The following is a 25,276-nucleotide window of genomic DNA, read 5'->3' on the forward strand; positions in this document are numbered from 1 at the left end:
GTTCTTATATAAAGTTGTCTCCCTTGGACATGGAACAGCCACCTAAGTCACCAGGATGGCTGCCAATCTTAAGACTCCTGTGTGAGGTTTCCTCCTGACTGATCTAATGTGATCCCCTCCAAATCCCTGGTCTAGCCACTTCTGGCTGCGGGACCTCCACTGCGAGGCGGCCGAAACCAGTACCCGACTGAATTAAAACGCAACCCAGGACTTTTCCTAGGGAAGTTGGCTGTAAGGACCACATGTGTTGGAATGTCACATAGACCATGATGGATTTCAGTCTTTACTGTTTCTTGTCAGTGTCTTCTACTAACTACTTAAAGCTATACCTTCATTGCTCTACACCAGGACCCTGATCTAAGGGCCTTTTGCAGAATAAACCTTCTAGTAAGCCCAGGTTGCTGGGCCATCCCTAGCAAAGGGGACTCTGACTTTCATCTCTCCGTTCCTCCTAATAGATGTGGGGCTTCTCCCTCATTCATTTCTTGTGTTAATGGCTGGCTATAACTGGAGCCAACTGTGGTTGGTCTAACTCGAGACAGAGATTTTAAGGAATATCCCAAGCAGCTGCCCAAACTACTTTTGTTTCAGGGAAATTCCCTGTTTCTCAGGCCCAACATGGACTGCCTAACCCCTTCCCTCTTGCTGGTGGGAAAACATGGCATCTGCTCCTCTGCTGGAGTTGAGGAGCTCTAAAACCGGGAATCCTTTCTCTGTCTTCTGGCAGCACTTTGTTCTTCTGTCTCCCCCTTCTGTTTCTGCACCAACGTGTGTGTGGCCTGCATGACTCGCCTCCAGATCATGCACCATGGCTCTTTCTCTCTTCACTGTCAAGGAGCAAGAAGAGCACCCCCTGGACATAATACCTCCCACTCCAGATCCTCCCACCTGTGTCTCAGGTAAACATTCAAAGTGGAGTGGCCCAGGTGGAATGTAAATCCGTATCTAAACTAAGTTAAGTTTGTTGGTTTAATTAAGAGATACATGCCTTTTAAGTTATTAGTGGTAAACGTGAAACTTCAAAGTTTACTGAAGGTCAAATAAGCTCGTGTTATTTATTAAAATTTGTTAACAAAGAGATGACTAAACTGATGGTTAACTGTCTGTCTCAAAGTTTTAATGGGTAATTGCTGAGATAGCTCTCAAAGTCTTTGGTAACCTGAAAGTTTAAAGTTTTGCTTGGATGACAAATGGAATTAAATGTGTTAGACATCTAGGTCTTTTCCAGATAGGATAAAGGCTAAAGCATTGAGTACTGAACGTAGGTTTGTGCTTTCAAATTCTTACAGCAAAGAAACTAAGAATATTTAAATCTGTTGGTAAACATGTTTTGTGCTTAACTGATTCATAAATTGGCATCTAAAGAATTCTGTTATAACCGTTCACAATTGATACATGACTAGAGGTTAAGGTGTTTCTAAAAGTACAAAATTCCCCTAACTGTAAGACTGATGGAAATAAAGGAAGCAACTCTGTATGTAGGAAAGTAGGCGATATGTAAGAAAGATTTAAGGAATGGGAAAACATTTTGTTGAAGGGAAGGGAAGGTAATTTTGTCCTAAATGAGATGGTTGTTTGGAAGGAAATGACTTGGGACAAAACCCGAATGCAAAGGAAAGTTGTAGAAGGTTTGTGAAGGGAAATCTTTGGAATGGAATTTGGGATGGTCAGGATGGATTAAGACTGAAATGAATGGGTTTTAAAGGTACATTGGTATAAGACTGAAATTCTCTCTGTTTAAAAGGAGAAAGTTTTCTTAGATTAATTGATCTGCTGTTAAGAAAATGCAAATGGTTTTCTCTTTGCCTGCACAAAATTGTAAATGAGACCTCTTTGACTCATAAGGCTTTTCCTTGATATGCTAAGTTACTCAGGAAGTACTGCTAAACCAATGATAAACCTTGGGTTACACTTGGGTAAATGCTGTAACTACTCTAGAGGATCTATACATCTAAAGTTTTAATGTTTTGATAAGGGTCATCACTTGATATTTAACCATATCTATTCTAAGTTTTTGTCATTTGTAATTGCTTTAAGATGAATTCTGCCCTAAAGGAAATTCATATGGGAGACTTTCAGGACAAATACAGGTCTTTGTTATGTTAAAATCCTGGAACTGAAATGGGTAAGAATTTCCAGAAGTAAAAAGCCGCATTCGGACTAAACCAGAATTAGCAACATGGGACTAAATGAACTAAAACATTGTAATGTTGTATGTTTTGTCTTATTTTAAACGTGACAGTTTCTGTAATGTTTGCTCTTCCAGACTAGGAAAACTTTTTCTTAAGTTATCTGTAACCTACAGAGATGCAAAAATATTTATTTGTAAACGAATCAAATCATTCAACTTTTCTCTCTATCTGAACCCTCTGAAGCTCCAAAAGGTCTCAGTAAGTATTCTTTCTTCCATGGCAATCAGTCATTTGCATAAGCTCAATAAGAATCTGTCCTCCTTGTAAGAGGACACCGTTGGAAACATGGATTATTTTACCAAGGCTTTGACTGGAATGTCATATTTGAGAAAGACATGCAAAGACTCAGATATGACCAGACAGCTTAAAGGAACTAAGGTTGACTTTATAAAACCTGGAGCCATAAAGCTGTTTGGAACTATTGGCCTGATATGATACTTTGCTTACAGAGTTCCCAGCAGCCTCACCAGGTGAGTAAAGAATGTCACTTCCTGGTAGGGGCAGGACCTCAGGAAGAGGAATTTGCCCAAATTGACAGGTATTGCAGGCATGTCTGATGGCAAGTACGTGGCTTGGCTTCTGGCCCGGAGAGGCTACTAAAAAGGTCAACCTAGAGATTCCTTATAAGAAGTTCCAGCAAAGCAGATTCTAAAAGATCTATATGATTATTCATGGTTCTTGCTGAGCTTATGTAAATAATTAAGCCAAGTTTGTTAAAATTGGACTTGTTTTTCAAATGAATTAGTCCTAATTTGGCTATCTCTGGAAATGAGGGTTATTTTAGAGAGAAAAAAATATGTTTTAATAACACACCTTTATGGATGTTAAATTCTAGATTTAATTGTTTTTAAATGCTTGTTTACCTAAACTAGACAACTTGAGGTAAACTTCAGAGAAGTTGCACGATAGTTCGCTTAGACGATCTTGCTTTTGCCAGTCAGTCAGCCAGCCCCAGATATAAGGAGCATTTCAGGAATTACAAACAGCCTTACTGAGTGCCCCAGCATTGGCTATCCCAGATGTTACCAAGCCCTTCCACTTGTATATGGATAAAGAGGCAGGGGTGGCCAAAGGAGTTGAAGAAGTTGTGACTCTGAGACTCTGGGGCCTTGGCAAAGGCCAGTAGCCTACCTTAGCAAGAAACTAGATCCAGTAGCAGCTGGGTTCCCCCTTACTTCCACGTAATTGCTGCCATGGCCTTCCTGGTCAAGGACACAAATAAATTGACTTTGGGTAAAAATCTCATCTTGACCACCACTCACGCTATCGAGGACCTTCTCCAGACTCCACCAGACCGGTGGGTGAGAAATGCCGGAATGACAGGGTATCAGGCCCCCTCCTTAGTGATGACTGATAAGTCTGTACTCCAGTTACTGCAGGCATTACAGTCTGTCTAGCTCAGGCAGGGATCCTAACTGCCCACACTGAGGTGGAGATGGAGTTGGAGCCACATCCTTACCAACACGGGGATTTGGTTTGGATGCACTGCTGCCAAGTGGAAAACTTGGAGCCTCGCTGGAAAGGACCCTACATCATGATCCTGACCACTCCCACTGCTCTCAAGGTCAACAGGATTACTCCCTGGATCCACTACACCTATGTCTGGCCAGCTGACCCACATGCCGTTGTCAAGGACTTCGTCCAGAATGGAAAAGTCAGCCCAACAAGGACAATTCCCTAAAGCTAAGACTGTGCCGTTCTCACTTACCCCATTAATGTTGCTTACTGTTGTCAAAGACAGAGTCAGTACAGTTCAGCTCATGGTACTCAGACAGCAATACCAACCACCGGACATTGTTGCTGAGATCAGTCTGGACCCATGATTGGGTCCTTCCTTAGGTTCCTCTGAGAGGGGGAAATGAGGAGGCCAAGAAAAATCAAGGCCATCCCACCTCAGGTTTAGCCTTAGCATAAGTACAGCCATCTTAGCTCCAGCAGCCATCTCAGACCCCTGTGCCCAAGGGCTGAACTTTCCCCCACCCTGCCTTAGTTAGCCCCACCCTGCTTTAGTTCCAGAAACACCCACCCTGCTTTGGTTCCAGAGACCCCTACCTTGCTTTGGTTCCAGGAATCCCCACCCTGGTTTAGTAACAGAAACCCATAAATACCCCTGCCTTAACTAAGCTCGGAGTCCAAGTCCCTACTCTGCTGTGCTGGGTATACTTGGGCCCAAGCTTAAGCTTTTCAAATAAACCATTGTGTGATTGCATCGTCATGTGATTGCATCGGTGCTTGGCTCCTTGGTGGTCTCTCGGAGGTGAAAACTCGAGCACAACACTTAAGGAGCTCCACACAGCCCTACTAAGCTGACTGATAGAATTTGATGTGTGATATAAAGAGAGGAATTAAGGGTAATCCCTGCATTGGGGGTTAAGGCAAAAAAATACACAAACAACTGAACCTTCTAGACTTGAGTTCCTCTTGCAGATCATGAAAAAAATTTCAACAGTGTATTCTACTATTTTAGATAAAATGGTCAGGAAAAGTCCCTTTGAAGAGGTACAAACTGTTAGACACCTAAATAAAGTCAGAGACCAAGCTCTACCAGTGTATGTGGAGAGAATATTCCATATAGAGAGAACGGTCTATATAAGAGCTGTGGGGCAGGACCAGCTTGGCCATTTCAGGCCCAGCAGGAAGGTCACAGAGGCTACAGCATAGTAATTGGATGGAGGCAAGAAATGGGGTCAGGAAATGAGGCAAGACCAACCACATTTGGGTGTCACAGGCATAGGCAGGGATTAGGAATTTGTTTTTTAATCCTGAGAGTAGTAGAAACACCCTGGAGGATTCCGAGGTAGGGAGTGACATGTTTTTCAAAGGGCTCTCTGGCTGCTTTATAGAAAAAAAGAGGTGGGTAGCAGGGAGAGAAGTGGAGAATGGAATTCCATGGGGGGATTACTGCAGTATGGTGGGGGAAGGTGGTGGGGATTTAGGCGGGGTGTGGGTAAGAAGTGGCCAGATTTACTTACCGAGGCAAAACCGTCCATCTGTGTACCACTCAGCTGGGTATTCAGCACAGTAAATCAGATAGTAGCCTTGGAGAAGTCCATTTCCCATGCAGAAGATAAACCCTCTGACAAGGAAAGCAACTGGGAAAGGCCTCCCTCTAGTGAACAATGAGTAAATAAATGTCCTGAGATAGATGGAAAAGAAATGATAGGATACAGTGTTTAAAAAAAAGAAAAAAAATCAGTCAATGAAATGAAACAATTACATCAAACCCATTTTTAAAAATCATTTTCCCTTGAACTTATTAAAAAAAAAGAACATTATTATTCCATTCTAGAGCAATCATTTATGCTATCATCTGTCTTGCTTCATTAAAGGCCATAGTAGTCACCATTTATTACCTTATTTTATTCTCAAACCAGCCTTGAAAGGTAAATTTCATCTCCATTCGGCAGTTAATAAATTCAATCCTATGAGCCCAGGATTGGAGCTCAGCTTTATATCAATCTACAAACGAAAACCAGATGACACTGGAGAAAGGGAGAGCCTTGTCCGCCCCTGCAGCAGTGCGATGACATTTTGATAGCTGATCTTACAGCTTTCTATATGTCGCTCTGAAATGATTTAATTACCGATATTGTGGCATTTCCTAGGAAGTGGACTGCAGAATCTCTCGAAAAAAGAAAAAAGATTCCTCTGCCTGTTAGGAAGCATGAATCTAGAGGAATCTGGGAAAATGGGATTAAAAATATATAAACAGCCTCAAAATAAGATTTGCCCAAGATACAATGTTAAATACTAGAAATCAGCTACATTTTCTTTATAATTTTTCTTCTTTTATGGTGCAATATCACAATCATACAGGTAAGCTCATAAACCTACGTGAATAGTTTAATGCATAACTATTAAACACTCACGTAGTCACTTAAATCAAGAACTAGAACATACCCTTCACCATCAGAGGCTTCTCTATTCACCACATATTCTCTCCATTCACCCAGAGGTAAACACCAACCTGATTTTTTATAACCACTTCTTTTTATTTCTTTATAATTTTGCCACATTTGGATGCATGCCTTAAAAATATAGTTTATTTTGTTCATTTATAATTCCATACAAATGGAGTGATATTCTATGATTCTTAGAGTATCCCTTAATGTCTTATTTCTTTAACTCATCATATTTCTCAGATTGAAGCTTGCTTTTGTATATAAGCTATAGCTCATATATTTTCATTGTTTTATATTACCATCAGGTATGAATATAACACATATGTTTATCTATTTGACTTTGATGGATATTTAGGTTGGTTCCAAAGTCTTGTAACCTCTCAGAGCTATTTTCCCATTATTTAATGATTGTATATTCTATGTTTAAACTTCGATACATCTGGAATTTTTTTGTTGTAAGAAGTTAGATAAGAATCCAACATAAGGGGTGCCTGGGTGGCTCAGTGGGTTAAGTCTCTGCCTTCAGCTCAGGTCATGATCCCAGGGTCCTGGGTGGAGCCCTGCATCAGGCTCTCTGCTCAGCGGGGAGCCTGTTTCCCCCCTCTCTCTGCCTGCCTCTCTGCTTACTTGTGATCTCTCTGTCAAATTAATAAATAAAATCTTTTTTAAAAAATCCAATGTAATATTTTCCCTAATGCTAGTAAATTTACTAAACTGTCTTCTTTCACTGACATGCACTTCCATGGGTATTATGTACTAAATTATAAAAATTGGTTCTTTTTCTGGACTCTTGATTCTGTCCCATTGATCTACTTACTGTCACTACTACACTTCTTAATAATTGTACTTTTAATATACGTATAATACCAGGTGGGGCAGGGGCACCTGGGTGGCTCAATCAGTTAAGCATCTGCCTTTTGCTCAGGTCATAATCCCAGGGTCCTGGGATCAAGCCCCTGCATCAGACTCCTTGCTCCATGGAGAGCCTGCTTCTCCCTTTCCCTCTCCCTGCAGTCCTGCCTACTGTGCTCTCTCTCTAAATCTCTGTCAAATAAGTAAATAAATAAAATCTTAAAAAAAAAAAGCTAGGTGGGATTACTATTTTCAAAGTAAACTCTATACCCAACATGGGGCTAAAACTCACAACCCCAAGATCAAGAGTTGTAGGCTCTACTGACTGAACCAGCCAGGCATGGGTTGGGTAGGTAGGTGAGACATTTTTACATTATTACTGTTTTTGAGGATTTTCAACTTATCCTTATTTATTTCTTCATGTGAACTTGAAAACCAACTTATGGAACACCCAGTCCCAAATTTTAGAAACACTCTTAAGTGTGAAAATTAATTAAGGGAGTGAAATAGCAGGAGGACCTCTGAGAATTCACCCCTCCATAAAAGCAAAGAAAAAACTGGCCAAAAAAGAAAAAGTCAGAATCAACGTTTTCAAAATTCAGTATCAGCTGAAGGCTTACAGCAACCTGGGGAGAATTTAAGCAAGAGAATATCTGGACATCAGGAAGGGCAACAAACACTGTGGCCTTTTCATTTACCCTAGTCCCTCTTCCCACTTCCAGCTTGGCAGAAGCTGAAAGGTAACAGCCCACATTCCCAGGACTGGAGGGAGGCAAATGGGGCTGGATCTCTTTCAAAGCCTCAATTCCAAAGAGAAATCATCATTCAACCTGTCTAGTGGTTCCCTAGAAGACTGCTCAAGAGGCTAGTCTTACTCCACCTCATTCAAACATACCCAGTGCTAAATGTTTCTGGGCCAGGGGGATTTTTTGGAATGTTTTACCAGGACAGTGGCTTGAAGCAATGGATAATAGGTAGGACAAATAATAAACTTACCAAAAATCTTCAAAGGAAAGACAAAGGAATGAGACGCCCATAAGGGGTTTTGAAAATCTCAGGTATATTTCTGGGAATCTAGACTGCCATGCACATTCATAGGACCATGCAGAAGTTCAAAAACACACCTGAAAATGTCTTAAACTCTCACCTTTGATTGACCTCGGGGTTTTCCCAAGTAGCTAATGAGGCTAAAAGCAGAACTATAAGCTACATGGGTGATTATAGTGTACAGAGGCCCTAGGCAAAGACGGGGAGACATGTGATCCAGGTGTTTAGGTAAGGCTCTGTCCCACTGCTAACTGATCCTTGAGCTAACCTAGCAGTGAATTCAGTGACTACAACAATCAAGACTTCAGAGAATGGGACACCTGGGTGGTTCAGTCAGTTAAGCAACTGCCTTCAGCTCAGGTCAAGATCTCAGGGTCCTGGGATGGATCCCTGCATAGGGCTCCCTGCTCAGCGGGGAGCCTGTTTCTCCCTCTGCCTCTGCCCCTCCTCCCCCTACTCATGCTCTCTCTTAGTCTCCCAAATAAATAAATACAACATTTAAAGATTTCAGTGAATGAGTTCAGAAAAATCACTAAGTAAACAACTATGACAACAGGCAGCAACAACAACAAAACCCCGAGCCACCCAGGTGCCCCTAACTTCTGGACTTTTTAAGTCTAAATGCAAAGCCAAAATTCACTGCATCTCATCCAAAGGAGTACATAATAACCAGAACAGGCTCATGGCTATAATAAACAACTCTAAAGTATCAGAGTTTCCACATAATAAAAGTTCATCTCTTGCTGATGCCCCTATGCAATGCTATTCAGGGCTGGTGCTCTGCACCCCAATCATTCAAGACCCACGCTCATCCTAAACATCTTCCTCTTCTGGCAGGCAAACAGAGAGAGGGAGCATGGAGGAGTGTGTACAGGTTTTCCCTACGCCCAAGCCACAAGCTAGAAGTGGGATAGAAATGACTTCCTCCCTCACTCCTCTGGCCATTGCCACTGGCCACCAACCTTAAGGAAAGCAGGGAAATGTAGCCTCACTGGATTTCTCAGTGGGAAAAGGAAAAGAGAGTTGGTGAAACAGAGCACAAGCGATAGGTTCTAGAAAGTCAGGAACCCTAGAGAACCAATAAAATCCTTCTGATAGAAATGACTCTGCTGCCCAATAGCTGGAAAGCGGGAAGCGGTTCAAAATAGATGTTTCAATGAAGAAAGCAATTTAAAAAACAATGAAGAAAAAGGAAAACAGAGTCAAGCAGCCAGAGGGGTTGAAGATTAGTGCCAGTGGAGGGTTGTTGGTGAGTCTCACCTTCAGATCCCACATATGCCCTGAGACTCAGTTTTCCTGGTTTGGGACCACTTTGGTTTAATTCCCTCCTACACTGCTAATGACATTTTCATTCTTTTGTGTTTGTTCTAATACAGAAACTGATAAGTACTCTGTAAATATAAAGTTTTCTATCACTGCTAAGTAAATATTCATTTGGGGGACTCTTATTGGAAAGGGTTAACTGAAATTGCAAATCCAAATTAAACCAAAGAAACAACCTTTAAAATTACACATCTTCCATAGACCAACTCATATTTAACTAAGTCTTCTTCAAATATAAATCCTCTTGCTAAGATTATCAAGCCTATTGAAGAATTTTCACTATATGAAATTTTAGACTTCATTGTCAATCAAAGTAAATTCAAACTCTATGTTTAAATACAAGTTTCCCATGTATATATTTACCTGTTATGTCTAGTATTGACTCCCTCAACCCATGTCCCCCTTCACCTACCACTGCATTGTTTTGCTTTCCTTTACAGCAAAACTCCTTCAAATAGCTGTCTATACTTGCCATCTCTTTGTCTTCTCCTCTTCTTCTTTCCTCCCTCCCCTGCTGTAGAAACTGATCTTGGCAAAACCACCAGAGATCTCTACATTTCCATATCTAAGAGTCAATTTTCCATTCTCTTCTTGTTTGACAAATTAATCACTCCATCCTCCTGGAAACACTTTCTTCACTCAACTTCCAGTACATCACTTTCTGTTGGTTTTTCTCCTACTTTATCGATTTTTCCTCATTTTCCTTTGATGGTTTCTCTTCATCTCCTTGACTTCTAAATATTAGAGTGCTCCAGGGCTCAAGACTCTTCTTTATTTCCAGCCACTGTAGGTGGAACCACATCTAGTCTCATATCTTTAAGTATCATATACAGAATGAAAACTCCCAAATTTATGTCCTTGGACTCAGATTCATATAGCCAATGTTCCACTAGACATCTAGTAAACTAGATTTTAAAAACTACATAAAAAAGGATATCTCCAGGGACACCTGGGTGGCTCAGTCCATTAAGTGGCTGCCTTCATGCTCATGCTCATGCTCAGGTCATGATTCTAGGGTCCTGGGATTGAGCCCTGCATTGAGTTCCTTGCTCAGTGGGGAGCCTGCTTCTCTCTCTGCCTCCTCTGTCTGCCACTCTGCATGCTTGTGCTCTCTCTCTCTGACAAGTAAATAAAATCTTTTAAAAAAGGATATCTCAAACTTAGTCATCCAAACCCAAACCCCTGATCCCCCACTTTTCCCAAAATTTGCACCTCCTTAAGTCTGCCCCTTCTCAGTAAATGACAAATTCATTCTTCCAGTTGCACAGACTGAACCACTGTTGACCTCTCTGTCTCTTTCTCCCTCTCTCTCTCTCATACCCGATATTAAATCTATTAACAAATCCTGTCAGCTCCACAATCAAAATATTTCTAATATCTACCACTTCTCACCAACTCTATCAAACAGAAAGATAACAAGAAAATCTCCAAAACATGGGAACTTAACTGCATAATTCCAAATAATTTATAGTTCAAAGATAAAGCCTCAAAGAAAATCAAAAACTATATTGAACTCAATAAAAATGAAAATTACAACATATCAAAATTTGTAGGACACAGCTCAATCAGTGCTGGGAGGGAAGTCTATAGCTCTAAATGCATACAACAGAAAATAGGAAAGATCTCAAAGCTCCCACCTTAGGAATCTAGGAAAAAAGAAAAGCATAACACCAAATACTCCCAAAGGAGGCAGAGGAAAAGATAAAGATAAAGAAGGAGACATGATGGCAGAGAAGTAGGAGGCTCTGTTTCAACCTATCCCCTAAAGTAACCTACCAAAGAACTTTGATCACCCATGAAATCAGCCTAAGATTAGAATTATACACTTCTGGACCTCTATGGGGGCAGAAGACCCCAGTGGACATGTAAAGCAGAGTGGGAACATAGGACTGATATTGGAAGATAAACAAAAAGGGGAGGGAGCCACCAGAAGTGACCCACTGGAAAGTAATAACCCCAATACGAGAGTGCACTGTGATTGGGGATGAACATTAACTTGGAGTCTGCTTGAAAGCACTCAAAAAGAGCAAAAGATCTTAAGGGGAAATTGGTGGAATAGGGCGGTTAGGGACAGGTAATTAAGTCTATGGACCCAAGACTGCCACCACAGGCGAGCAATCAGAGAACATAACGAAGAAGCCAGGTCTTGGTCCCTGAGCCACCAGCGTGCCTTAGAGCATCTGAGTGGCAGCACCCATGATGGGGTCTGGTGTGGATGTGAGCCGGTGCTCTCTAGAACCACAACCTTTTGCACTCTGCCCTCCAATCTAATCTAAATTCTCTAAAAGCTAGGGTAACTGAGGTGGAAGATAGAATTAGTGATTTGGAGGACAAACTGATAGAGAAAAAGGATCAGGAAGAAGCCTGGAACAAACAGCTTAGAAGCCATGAAAACAGATTCAGGGAAATAAATGACACCATGAAACATTCCAATGTCAGAATTATTGGAATCCCTGAGGGGGAGGATAAAGAAAGAAGACTAGAGGATATAGTTGAACAAATTCTCCATGAAAATTTTCCCAATCTGGAGAATGGAACCAGTGTTCATGTACTAGAGGCAGAAAGGTCTCCCCCCAAGATCACAGAATCTAGAAAGACCTCAAGACACCTGATTGTGAAAATGATGAGTCATAATTTTAGACAGAAGCTCTTGAAAGCAGCTAGAGGGAAGAGATTCCTTATGTACAGAGGAAAGCCCATCAGAATAACATCAGACTTGTCTACAGAATTCTGGCAAGCCAGAAAGGGCTGGCAAGATGTATTCAGGACACTAAATGAGAAGAACATGCAGCCAAGAATACTTTATCCAGCAAGACTGACATTCAAAATGGATGGAGAGATAAAGGGCTTCCAAGAACTGCAAGGTTTAAAAGAGTATGTGATCACCAAGCCAGCACTGCAAGAAATATTAAGAAGGATTCTATAAAAGAGGAAAAAACCCAAGAATATCATTGAACAGAAATATATGGAGACAATCTGTAGAAACAAAGACTTCACAGGTAACATGATGTCAATAAAAATGTATCTCTCAGTTACACTGAAGAAAATAAATTAAAAAAATTTTAAAAAATGTATCTCTCAATAATCACTCTCAATGTGAATGGCCTAAATGTGCCCATAAAATGGCACAGGGTTGCAGTTGGATAAAATGACAGGACCCATCCATATTTTGTCTAAAAGAGACCCGTTTTGGACCTAAGAATACATCCAGACTGAAAGTGAAGGGATGGAGAAGAATCTTTCATGCCAATGTGTCTCAAAAAAAGGCTGGGGTAGCAATTGTCATATCAGATAAATTAGATTTTAAACTAAAGACCATAGTCAGAGATACAGAAGGACACTACATAATTCTTTTTTTTTTTTTAATTTGTTTATTTACAGCATAACAGTGTTCATTGTTTTGGCATCACACCCAGTGCTCCATGCAGTACGTGCCCTCCCTATTACCCACTACCTGGTTCCTCAACCTCCCACCCTCCCACCCCCCCCTGCCCCTTCAAAACCCTCAGGTTGTTTTAAAGAGTCCACAGTCTCTCATGGTTCATCTCCCCTTCCAGTTTCTCTCAACTCCCTCTCCTCTCCATCTCTCCATGTCCTCCGTGTTATTTGTTATGCTCCACAAATAAGTGAGACCATATGATACTTGACTCTCTCTGCTTGACTTATTTCACTCAGCATAATCTCTTCCAGTCCCGTCCATGTTGCTACAAAAGTTGGGTATTCATCCTTTCTGATGGAGGCATAATACTCCATTGTGTATATGGACCACATCTTCCTTATCCATTCATCCGTTGAAGGGCATCTTGGTTCTTTCCACAGTTTGGCGACCGTAGCCATTGATGCAATAAACATTGGGGTACAGATGGCCCTTCTTTTCACTACATCTGTATCTTTGGGGTAAATACCCAGTAGTGCAATTGCAGGGTCATAGGGAAGCTCTATTCTTAATTTCTTCAGGAATCTCCACACTGTTCTCCAAAGTGGCTGCACTAACTTGCATTCCCACCAACAGTGTAAGAGGGTTCCCCTTTCTCCACATCCTCTCCAACACACGTTGTTTCCTGTCTTGCTAATTTTGGCCATTCTAACTGGTGTCAGGTGATATCTCAATGTGGTTTTAATTTGAATCTCCCTGATGGCTAGTGATGATGAACGCTTTTTCATGTGTCTGATAGTCATTTGTATGTCTTCATTGGAGAAGTGTCTGTTCATATCTTCTGCCCATTTTTTGATATGATTATCTGTTTTGTGTGTCTTGAGTTTGAGAAGTTCTTTATAGATCCTGGATATCAACCTTTTGTCTGTACTGTCATTTGCAAATATCTTCTCCCCTTCCGTGGGTTGCCTCTTTGTTTTGTTGACTGTTTCCTTTGCTGTGCAGAAGCTTTTGATCTTGATGAAGTCCCAAAAGTTCATTTTTGCTTTTGTTTCTTTTGCCTTTGGAGACATATCTTGAAAGACGTTGCTGTGGCTGATATCGAAGAGGTTACTGCCTATGTTCTCCTCTAGGATTCTGATAGATTCCTGTCTCACATTGAGGTCTTTTATCCATTTCGAGTTTATCTTTGTGTACGGTGTAAGAGAATGGTCGAGTTTCATTCTTCTACATATCGCTGTCCAGTTTTCCCAGCACCATTTATTGAAGAGACTGTCTTTTTTCCATTGAATATTTTTTCCTGTTTTGTTGAAGATTATTTCACCGGACACTACATAATTCTTAAAGAGAGTATCCACCAAGAAGATCTAACAATTGTAAATATTTTTGTCCGCAATATGGGAGCACCAATTACATAAGAAAACTGTTAATCAAGATAAAGAGTCATATTGATATGAATACATTAGCAATAGGAGAGCTTAACATGCCACTCTCAGTAGTAGACAGATCATCCAAGCAGAAAATCAATAAAGAAACAAGAGCATTGGACCAGATGGACCTCATAGATATATACAGAATATTCCACCCTAAAACAACAGAATACTCATTCTTCTCAAGTGCACATGGAACCTTCTCCAGAATAGACCGCATACTGGGTCACAAATCAGGGATCAACCAATACCAAAAGATTGAGATTATTCCCTACATATTCTCAGATCACATTGCTTTGAAACTGGAGGTCAACCACAATGAAAAGTTTGGAAGGAATTTGAACACTTGGAAGTTAAAGACCACCTTGCTTAAGAATGCTTGGATCAACCAGGAAATCAAAGAACTTAAACAATTCATGGAAACCAATGAGAATGAAGACACTTTGGTCCAAAACCTATGGGATACAGCAGTCCTAAGTGGGAAATACATAGCCATCCAAGTCTCCCTCAAAAAAATTGAAAAATCCAGAATACATCAGCTGTCTTTATACCTTAAAGATCTGGAGAATCAACAAGAAATTAAGCCAACTCCACATACAAGAAGGGAAATAATCAAGATTAGGGCAGAGATCAATGAGATAGAAACTAGGGATACAGTAGAATGCATCAATGAAACTGGAAGCTGGTTTTTTGAAAGAATCAATGAGATAATTAACCATTGGCCAAACTAATCCAATAGAAAAGAGAAAAGCCCCAAATTATAAAATTATGAATGAAAAGGGAGGAATCACAACTAACACCAAGGAAATAGAAACAATAATTAGAAATTATTAAGTTATATGTTAATAAGTTAATAAGCAACCTAGATGAAATGGATGCATTCCTGGAAAACTATAAACTTTCAAAATTGAACCAGGAAGAAATTAACAACCTGAATAGACCAATATCTAGTAACGAGATTGAAGCAGTGATGAAAAACCTCCCAAAACACAAGAGCCCAGGAGCTGATGGATTCCCTGGGGAATTCTACCAAACATTCAAAGAAGAAAAAATACCTATTCTCCTGAAGCTGTTTCAAAAACTTGAAGCAGAAGGAATACTTCTAGATTCTTTTTATGAAGCCAGCATTACTCTGGTCCCCAACCAGGCAAAGACCCCACCAAAAAGGAGAATTTCAGACCAATATCCCTGATGAATATGGATGCTAAGATTCTCAACAAGATCGTAGCTAATAGGATCCAACAGCACATTAAAAAGATTATCCACCATGACCAGGTGGGATTCATCCCTGGGTTGCAAGGATGGTTCAACATTCACAAATCAATCAATGTGATAGAACAAATCAATAAGAGAAGAGAGAAGAACCACATGGTCCTCTCAATTGATGCAGAAAAAGCATTTAACAAAATCCAGCATCTGTTCCTGATTAAAACTCTTCAAAGTATAGGGATTGAGGGAACATTCCTCCATTTCATAAAATGTATCTACTAAAAACCCACAGCAAATATCATCCTCAATGGGAAAAAGATGACAGCCTTCTCTTTGAGATCAGGAACATGACAAGGATGCCCACTCTCACCACTCTTGTTCAACATAGTATTAGAAGTCCTAGCAAGAGCAATCAGACACAAAGAGAAATAAAAGGTATTCAAATTGGCAATGAAGAAGTCAAACTCTGTCTTCATAGACGACATGATACTTTATATGAAAACCCAAAGACTCCACCCCCAGACTACTAGAATTCAAGCAGCAATTCTGTAATGTGGCAGGATACAAAGTCAATGTACAGAAATCAGTTGCATTCTTATACACTAACAATGAAAATATAGAAAGGGAAGTTAGAGAATCGATCCCATTTACTATAGCACCAAGAACCATAAGATATCTGGGAATAAACCTAACCAGAAAGGTAAAGAATCTGTACTCAAGGAACTACATAACACTCATGAAAGAAGTTGAAGAAGACACAAAAAATTGGAAGACCATATCATGCTCATGCATCGGAAAAATAAACACTGTTATACACAACCTAACCCTACACCTAAAGGAAATGGAGAAAAAACAGCAAAGAAAGCCTAAACCCAGAAGGAGAAAAGAAATAATAAAGATCAGAGCAGAAATCAATGAAGGAGAAACAAACAAACAAACAAACAAAAAACAATAGAACAAATCGATGAAACTAGGAGTTGTTCTTTGAAAGAATTAATAAGATTGATAAATCCCTGCCCAGACTTATCAAAAAGAAAAGAGAAAGGACCCAAATAAATAAAATCATGAATGAAAGAGGAGAGATCACAACCAACACCAAAGAAATATAAGCAATTATAAGAACACACTATGAGCAACTCTATGCCAACAAATTTGACAATCTGGAAGAAATGGATGCATTCCTAGAGACATACAAACTGCCAAAACTGAACCAGGAAGAAATAGAAAACCTGAACAGACCCCTAACCAGTAAGGAGATTGAAGCAGTCATCAAGATGGGATTGGGAGGGAGACAAACCATAAATGACTCTTAATCTCACAAAACAAACTGGGGGTTGCTGGGGGGAGGTGGGATTGGGAGAGGGGGAGCGGGCTATGGACATTGGGGAGGGGAGGCGAACCATGGGAGACTGTGGACTCTGAAAAGCAACCTGAGGGTTTTGAAGGGTCAGGGGTGGGAGGTTGGGGGAACAGGTGGTGGGTGATGGGGAGGGCACGTTTTGCATGGAGCACTGGGTGTTGTGCAAAAAGAATGAATACTGTTACGCTGAAAAAAAAAATAAATAAATAAAAAGGGAAAAAAAAAAAAAATCTCCAAACAAACAAAAGCCCAGGGCCAGATGTCTTCCCAGGGTAATTCTACCAAACATTTAAAGAAATAATTTCTATTCTCCTGAAACTGTTCCAAAAAATAGGAATGGAAGGAAAACTGCCAAACTCATTTTATGAGGCCAGCATCACCTTGATCCCAAAACCAGACAGGGATCCCACCAAAAAAGAGAATTACAGACCGATATCCTTGATGAACACAGATGTAAAAATTCTCACCAAAATACTAGCCAATAGGATCCAACAGTATATTAAAAGGATTATTCACCACGATCAAGTGGGATTTATTCCAGGACTGCAAGGTTAGTACAACATCCACAAATCAATCAATGTGATACAATACATTAATAAAAGAAAGAACAAGAATCATATGATACTCTCAATAGATGCTGAAAAAGCATTTGACAAAGTACAGCATCCTTTCCTTATCAAAACTCTTCAAAGTGTAGGGATAGAGGGCACATACCTCAATATTATCAAAGCCATCTATGAAAAACCCACCACAAATATCATTCTCAATGGAAAAAAACTGAGAGCTTTTCCGCTAAGGTCAGGAACACAGCAGGGATGTCCATTATCACCACTGCTATTCAACATAGTACTAGAAGTCCTAGCCTCAGCAATCAGACAACAAAAAGAAATTAAAGGCATCCAAATTGGCAAAGAAGAAGTCAAACTGTCACTCTTTGCAGATGATATGATATTGTATGTGGAAAACCCAAAGACTCCACTCCAAATCTGCTAGAACTTGTACAGGAATTCAGTAAAGTGTCAGGATATAAAATCAATGCACAGAAATCAGTTGCATTTCTTTACACCAACAACAAGACAGAAGAAAGAGAAATTAAGGAGCCAATCCCATTTACAATTGCACCCAAAACCATAAGATACCTAGGAATAAACCTAACCAAAGAGGCAAAGAATCTATACTCAGAAAACTATAAAGTACTCATGAAAGAAATTGAGGAAGACACAAAGAAATGGAAAAATGTTCCAATGCTCCTGGATTGGAAGAACAAATATTGTGAAAATGTCTATGCTACCTAAAGCAATCTATACATTTATTGCAATCCCTATCAAAATCCCATCCATTTTTTTCAAAGAAATGGAACAAATAATCCTCAAATTTATATGGAACCAGAAAAGACCTCGAATAGCCAAAGGAATACTGAAAAAGAAAGCCAAAGTTGGTGGTATCACAATTCCGGACTTCAAGCTCTATTACAAAGCTGTCATCATCAAGACAGCATGGTACTGGCACAAAAACAGACACATAGATCAATGGAACAGAATAGAGGACCCAGAAATAGACCCTCAACTTTATGGTCAGCTAATCTTCGACAAAGCAAGAAAGAATGTCCAATGGAAAAAAGACAGCCTCTTCAATAAATGGTGTTGGGAAAATTGGACAGCCACATGCAGAAAAGTGAAACTGGACCATTTCCTTACACCACACATGAAAATAGACTCCAAATGGATGAAGGACCTCAATGTAAGATAGGAATCCATCAAAATCCTTAAGAAGAACACAGGCAGTAACCTCTTTGACCTCAGTCAAAGCAACTTCTTCCTAGGAACAACGTCAAAGGCAAGGGAAGCAAGGGCAACAATGAACTATTGGGACTTCATCAAGATCAAAAGCTTTTGCACAGCAAAGGAAACAGTTAACAAAACCAAAAGACAACTGACAGAATGGGAGAAGATATTTGCAAATGACATATCAGATAAAGGGCTAGTATCCAAAATCTATAAAGAGTTTATCAAACTCAACACCCAAAGAACAAATAATGCAATCAAGAAATGGGCAGAGGACATGAACAGACATTTCCACAAAGAAGACATCCAGATGGCCAACAGATGCATGAAAAAGTGCTCCATATCACTCGGCATCAGGGAAACACAAATCAAAACCACAATGAGATACCACCTCACACCAGTCAGAGTGGCTAAAATTAACAAGTCAGGAAACAACAGATGCTGGCGAGGATGTGGAGAAAGGGGAACCCTCCTACACTGTTGGTGGGAATGCAAGCTGGTGAAACCACTCTTGAAAACTCCATGGAGGTTCCTCAAAAAGTTGAAAATAGAGCTACCTTATGACCCAGCAATCGCACTACTGGGTATTTACCCTAAAAATACAAACGTAATGATCCAAAGGGGCACGTGCACCCGAATATTTATAGCAGCAATGTCCACAATAGCCAAACTATGGAAAGAACCTAGATGTCCATCAAAAGATTAATGAATAAAGAAGATGTGGTATATATGCATACAATGGACTACTATGCAGCCATCAAAAGAAATGAAATCTTGCCATTTGCGATGACATGGGTGGAACTACAGGGTATTATGCTTCATGAAATAAGTCAATTGGAGAAAGACAACTATCATATGATCTCCCTGATATGAGGAAGTGGAGATGCAAGGGGGTGGTGTTAGGGAAGTAGGAAAAGAATAAATGAAACAAGATGGGATCGGGAGGGAGACAAACCATAAGAGACTCTTAATGTCACAAAACAAACTGAGGGTGGCTGGGGGGAGGGGTGTAGGGATAGTGTGGCTGGGTTATGGACATTGGGGAGGGTATGTGCTATGGTGAGTGCTGTGTGTAAACCTAGTGATTCACAGACCTGTACCCCTGGGGATAATAATACATTATATGTTTATAAAAATTTTAAAAAAATAAAAATAAATAAACATTGTTAAAATTTCTATACTGTCTACAGCAATCTATACTTTCAATGCCATTCTGGTCAAAATTCCACCAGCATTTTTCAAAGAGCTCGAGCTAACAATCCTAAAATTGTATGGAATTAGAATAGAAAAGACCCCAAATTGCTAAGGAAATTTTAAAAAAGAAAAACAAAACTGGGGGCATCACATTGCCTGATTTCAAGCTTTACTACAAAGCTGTGACCACCAAGACAGCATGGTACTGGCATAAAAACAAACACATAGACCAGTGGAACAGAGCAGAGAGCCCAGATATGGACCCTTAACTCTATGGTCAAATAATCTTTGACAAAGCCAGAACAAATATACAGTGGAAAAAAGACAGTCTCTTCAATAAATGGTGCTGGAAAAATTGGACAGCAATATGTAGAAGAATGAAACTCGACCATTCTCCTACACCGTACACAAAGATAAACTCGAAATGAATAAAAGACCTCAATGTGAGGCAGGAATCCATCAAAATCCTAGAGGAGAACATAGGCAGTAACCTCTTCGATATCAGCCACAGCAACGTCTTTCAAGATATGTCTCCAAAGGCAAAAGAAACAAAAGCAAAAATGAACTTTTGGGACTTCATCAAGATCAAAGTCTTCTGCACAGCAAAGGAAACAGTCAACAAAACAAAAAGGCAACCCATGGAATGGGAGAAGATATTTGCAAATAACAATACAGACAAAAGGTTGATATCCAGGATCTATAAAGAACTCCTCAAACTCAACACACACAAAACAGATAATCATATCAAAAGATGGGCAGAAGATATGAACAGACACTTCTCCAATGAAGACATACAAATTACTATCAGACACATGAAAAAATGCTTATCATCACTAGTCATCAGGGAGATTCAAATTAAAACCACATTGAGATACCACCTTACACCAGTTAGAATGGCCAAAATTAGCAAGACAGGAAACAACGTGTGTTGGAGAGGATGTGGAGAAAGGGGAATCCTCTTACACTGTTGGTGGGAATGCAAGTTGGTGTAGCCACTTTGGAGAACAGTGTGGAGATTCCTCAAGAAATTAAAAATAGAGCTTCCCTATGACCCTGCAATTGCACTGCTGGTATTTACCCCAAAGATACAGATGTAGTGAAAAGAAGAGCCTTCTGTACCCCCAATGTTTATTGCAGCAATGGCCACGATTGCCAAACTGTGGAAAGAACCAAGATGCCCTTCAACGGATGAATGGATAAGGAAGATGTGGTCCATATACAGGATGGAGTATTATGCCTCCATCAGAAAGGATGAATACCCAACTTTTGTATCAACATGGATGGGACTGGAAGATATTCTGCTGAGTAAAATAAGTCAAGCAAAGAGAGTCAATTATCACATGGTTTCACTTATTTGTGGAGCATAACAAATAACACAGAGGACAGGGGGAGATGGAAAGGAGAAGTGAGTTGGGGGAAATCAGAGGGGGAGATGAACCATGAGAGTCTATGGACTCTGAAAAACAATCTGAGGGTTTTGAAGGGTGGGGGGTGGGGGGTTGGGTGAGCCTGGTGGTGGATATTATGGAGGGCATGTATTGCACAGAACACTGGGTGTGGTACATAGACAATGAATTCTGGTACACTGAAAAGAAATTTTAAAAAAAAGAAAGCAAAAAGAAATTCTATTGTAAAGGAAACCCTTTCTCTATTCTACCATTTCCCAAATTTTTTGACCAAATAATTCTTTGTTATGTATCTTAGTAATAACTTTTAATAGACCACATCATTAGCTCATGTTAATAGTTCATAATTCCATGAAATCATTTGGGAAATGCTGTGCTTAAGTGTGACCTACTTGTGTCAAAGTATTGATCTTAGCATAATGATACATTTACATTGTCATGAAGTCTTAAGCTTTTTTTTTTTTTTTAATTTGACAGAGAGAAATCACAAGTAGGCAGAGAGGCAGGCAGAGAGAGAGAGGAGGAAGCAGGCTCCCCGCGGAGCAGAGAGCCTGATGCGGGGCTCGATCCCAGGACCCTGGGATCATGACCTGAGCCTAAGGCAGAGGCTTTAACCCACTGAGCCACCCAGGCGCCCCTTAAGCTTATTTTTTTAAAGCGTGTTCCCAGTCTGAAGTCAATGAACTTGTCAGAGATTTTAGTTCTTTTTTTTAAATTTTTTTAAAAGATTTTATTTATTTATTTGACAGACAGAGATCACAAGTAGGCAGAGAGGCAGTCAGAGAGGAGGAAGCAGGCCCCCTGCTGAGCAGAGAGCTCGATGCAGGGCTCGATAACAGCACCCTGGGATCATGACCTGAGCTGAAGGCAGAGGCTTTAACCCACTGAGCCACCCAGGCGCCCCGAGATTTTAGTTCTTTAGTGTACTGTAAAGCTGCCACATAGGTATAGGATATTGGTACTCTAGTAGCTTGGCAAAAATGTCTTAATGTCTTATTTCAGGCCTATGTTGTTTTCCTCCACCCCATTATGTATGTTTCACTGCTCCCTTAGAGTGAAATTTGTATTGTAAGACATCTCTGTCACTTGGAAATTCATTGTAGGGAAGATCTTATTTCTGAGAGAAAAAAATACTCCATTTTAAAAATACTGTAATTCAAATTTCTCATAGCATAGAACCTTGGTTAGAGTTAAGGTAGAATATTTCAGGACTGTATTTTCTCATCTGGTAAGTTTCTACTATCTAATATGTTTCTACTGTCTAATATGTATGTGATATTTTAGGTAACATATAAAGATCTAAGTTTTACAAAAAAAAAGATAAAGTAGATATCAGTGAAATTCAAAACATTAAAACAACAACTAAAACAAATAAGACAAAGACCTATTCTTTGAAAGATCAATGAAATGTACATACTTCTAAAAAGACTAATAAAGAAAAAGAGAGAAGACACAATCAGGAATGAAATGGGTCTAAAATTACAGAATCTGCAAACATAAAAAGAATAATAAAGAAATACCAGAAACAACTCTACATGCATAAATTTGACAATTTAAATTAAATGAACCAATCCTTAAAAAACACAGCTATCATAGCTCACCCTAATGAAACAGATAATTTGAATAGCCCAATAACTATTAAGGAAATTTAATTTATAATTTTAAAACTCTCCATAAAAAAAAAAGCCCAGGTCCAAATGATTTCCCTGGAGAATTCTACAAACATTTAAAGAATTAACACCAATTCTACATAATTGTTTTATGTTATAAAGCTAGTATCACCCTGATACAGAAACCAAAGATAGTACAAAGAAAAAATAAACTATAGATCACTAACCCTGAAAAATATGAACACAAAAATATTTAACAAATCATTAACAAACAGAATTCAGCAATAGAATTAAACAATATATATAAATAATCATGCAGAAGGAGTAAGCGGGGCTATTTCAGGGATGCAAGTCTAGTCCAAATTTCAAAAATCAGGGACGTCTGGGTGGCTCAGTTGGCTAGGCCACTGCCTTGGCTCAGGTCATGATTCTAGGGTCCTGGGATCGAGTCCCACATTGAGCTCCTTGCTCAGTAGGGAGCCTGCTTCTCTCTCTGCTTCTGCCTGCCACTCTGCCTACTTGTGCGCTCTCTCTCTCTCTGACAAATAAATAAACAAAATTCAAAAATCAATCAATGGAATCAACTATATTAGCAGAACAAAAAGAGAAATATTGTGGTCATATCAGTCATTGTAAAAAATACATATATGTGATGAAATTCAACACCCAATAATGATGAAAACTCAGAAAAGAGGAATAGAGTAAAGTTTCCTGACCTTAATAAAGCACATATACAAGAAACATTATACTGAATGGTCAATGACTATTCTCCCTCTAAGATCATGAACAAGACAAGGATGTCTATTCTCACCACTCTTACTTAACAAAATGCTGAAAATTCTAGTCCGTCAATAAGATAAGGCAAAAAACAAACAAACAAACAAAAAAACCACACATCAGAAGGGAAGAAATGAAACTGTCCCTGTTTGCAAATGACATGATTGTCGCTATAGAAAATCCTAAATATACAAAAAAACCCCAACCTCCTAATAAGTGAATTCAGCAAGTTTATAGAATACACTATATTCAGTTATATTTCTATATGTTATTAATGGACATAGGGACACTGAAATTAAAAATACAAAGTAACATTTACATTAGTTCAAAAATAAAATACTTAGGTGCAAATCTGAACAAATATGCACAGGATTTGTATGGTGAAAACTACAAAGCATTAATGACAGAAATCAAAGAACTAAATAAATGGAGACATACTATGTTCATGGATTGAAAGACTCAACGTAGTTAAGATGTCAATTCTCCCCAAATTGGTAGTGAAATTCCTAAAAAATTCTAACAAGATTTTTTTGTAAATATAGAAAACATCCTTCTAAAATTTATATTGAAAAGCAAAGGAGTTTCAATAACTAAAGCTATTCTAAAAAAGAACGAAGTGGGAGGAATTTACCTACTATATTTTAAAATCTGTTGCACAACAGCAGTGATCAAACCTGTGTGGTATTGGTGGAGAGATACACACATAAATCAACAGAACAGAGAACACAGAAATACACCTACACAAATAGCCCAGCTAATTTTTATAAAGGTGCAAAAGCAATTAAATGGACAAAAGATAGCCTTTCAACCAGAAAATTATCAGAATCTAGGGCTAAGCAAAGAGGTCTTAGGCTTGCCACCAAAGTATGTCCATAAAAGAAGAAAAATCATAAACTGGATTTTATCAAAACTTTTAAAACTTTTGCTCTTCATAAGACCCTGTTAAAAGGATGAAAAGTAAAGCTACATGTTTGGGGGGGAACCACATATCTTACATAAGACTAGAATTTAGAACATATAAAGAACTCTTAAAACTCAATATTAAAAACAAAACAAATTCAATTATAAAGTGGACGAAAAACATGAGACATTTTATTTAAAGGTAAGTCCGTTTTAATTTTAGCCACTCTGATAGGTTTGCAATGATATTTCATTGTGGTTTTACCTTGCATTTCCTAAAGATGTGAACATCTTTTCATTTACATATCTGCTATCTTTATATACCTGTAAGTATATACAACCAACCGTTTTGGTTGTTTCTAGATGGATAACTGTGGCAAGGTGAAAATGGATGGTGGATGTACTACTTCCAAAATATATTAGTTATTTGTTACTGTTGCACAATAAATCACCCTAAAACTTAATGGTTAGAAACATCAATAAAGGGGCACCTGGGTGGCTCAGTGGGTTAAGCCTCTGCCTTCAGCTCAGGTCATGATCTATGTCCTAGTATCAAGTCCCACATTGGGCTCTCTGCTCAGTAGGGAGCCTGCTTCCCCCCATCTCCCTCTGCCTGACTCTCTGCCTACTTGTGATCTCTGTCAAATAAATAAATAAAATCTTTTAAAAAATCAATAAACATGTGCTTTCACTTACAGTTCCTATGTGTCCGGAACTTAAGAGTGGCTTGGCTGGGTGGTCCTGACTCAAGGTCCCTCATGAAATTACAGTTAAGGTATTGACCGGGCTGTAATCATAAAAGATCTGACTGAGGCTGGAGGATCTGCTTCCAAGATGGCTCATTCAAATAACTGGATTTTGGGGGCTAGGTGTGGACAGGTGGCCTCATCTTCTCCACACATGGGCCTTCTCCA

General features: G+C 39.4%; 1 protein-coding gene across 1 annotated transcript in view; it reads right to left on the bottom strand.

Annotated features, from left to right (window-relative positions):
* SRD5A2 (steroid 5 alpha-reductase 2) overlaps nt 1-25,276 on the bottom strand; it is a 53,686-nt gene that overhangs the window by 10,534 nt on the left and 17,876 nt on the right. The window contains exon 2 of the mRNA XM_045979880.1: nt 5,165-5,328. Within this exon, the coding sequence (XP_045835836.1) occupies nt 5,165-5,328 (164 nt within the window). The remainder of the gene's footprint in view (nt 1-5,164; nt 5,329-25,276) is intronic.

This window comes from Meles meles, chromosome 15 (assembly GCF_922984935.1).
Source record: "Meles meles chromosome 15, mMelMel3.1 paternal haplotype, whole genome shotgun sequence".
NCBI classification, from domain to species: domain Eukaryota; kingdom Metazoa; phylum Chordata; class Mammalia; order Carnivora; family Mustelidae; genus Meles; species Meles meles.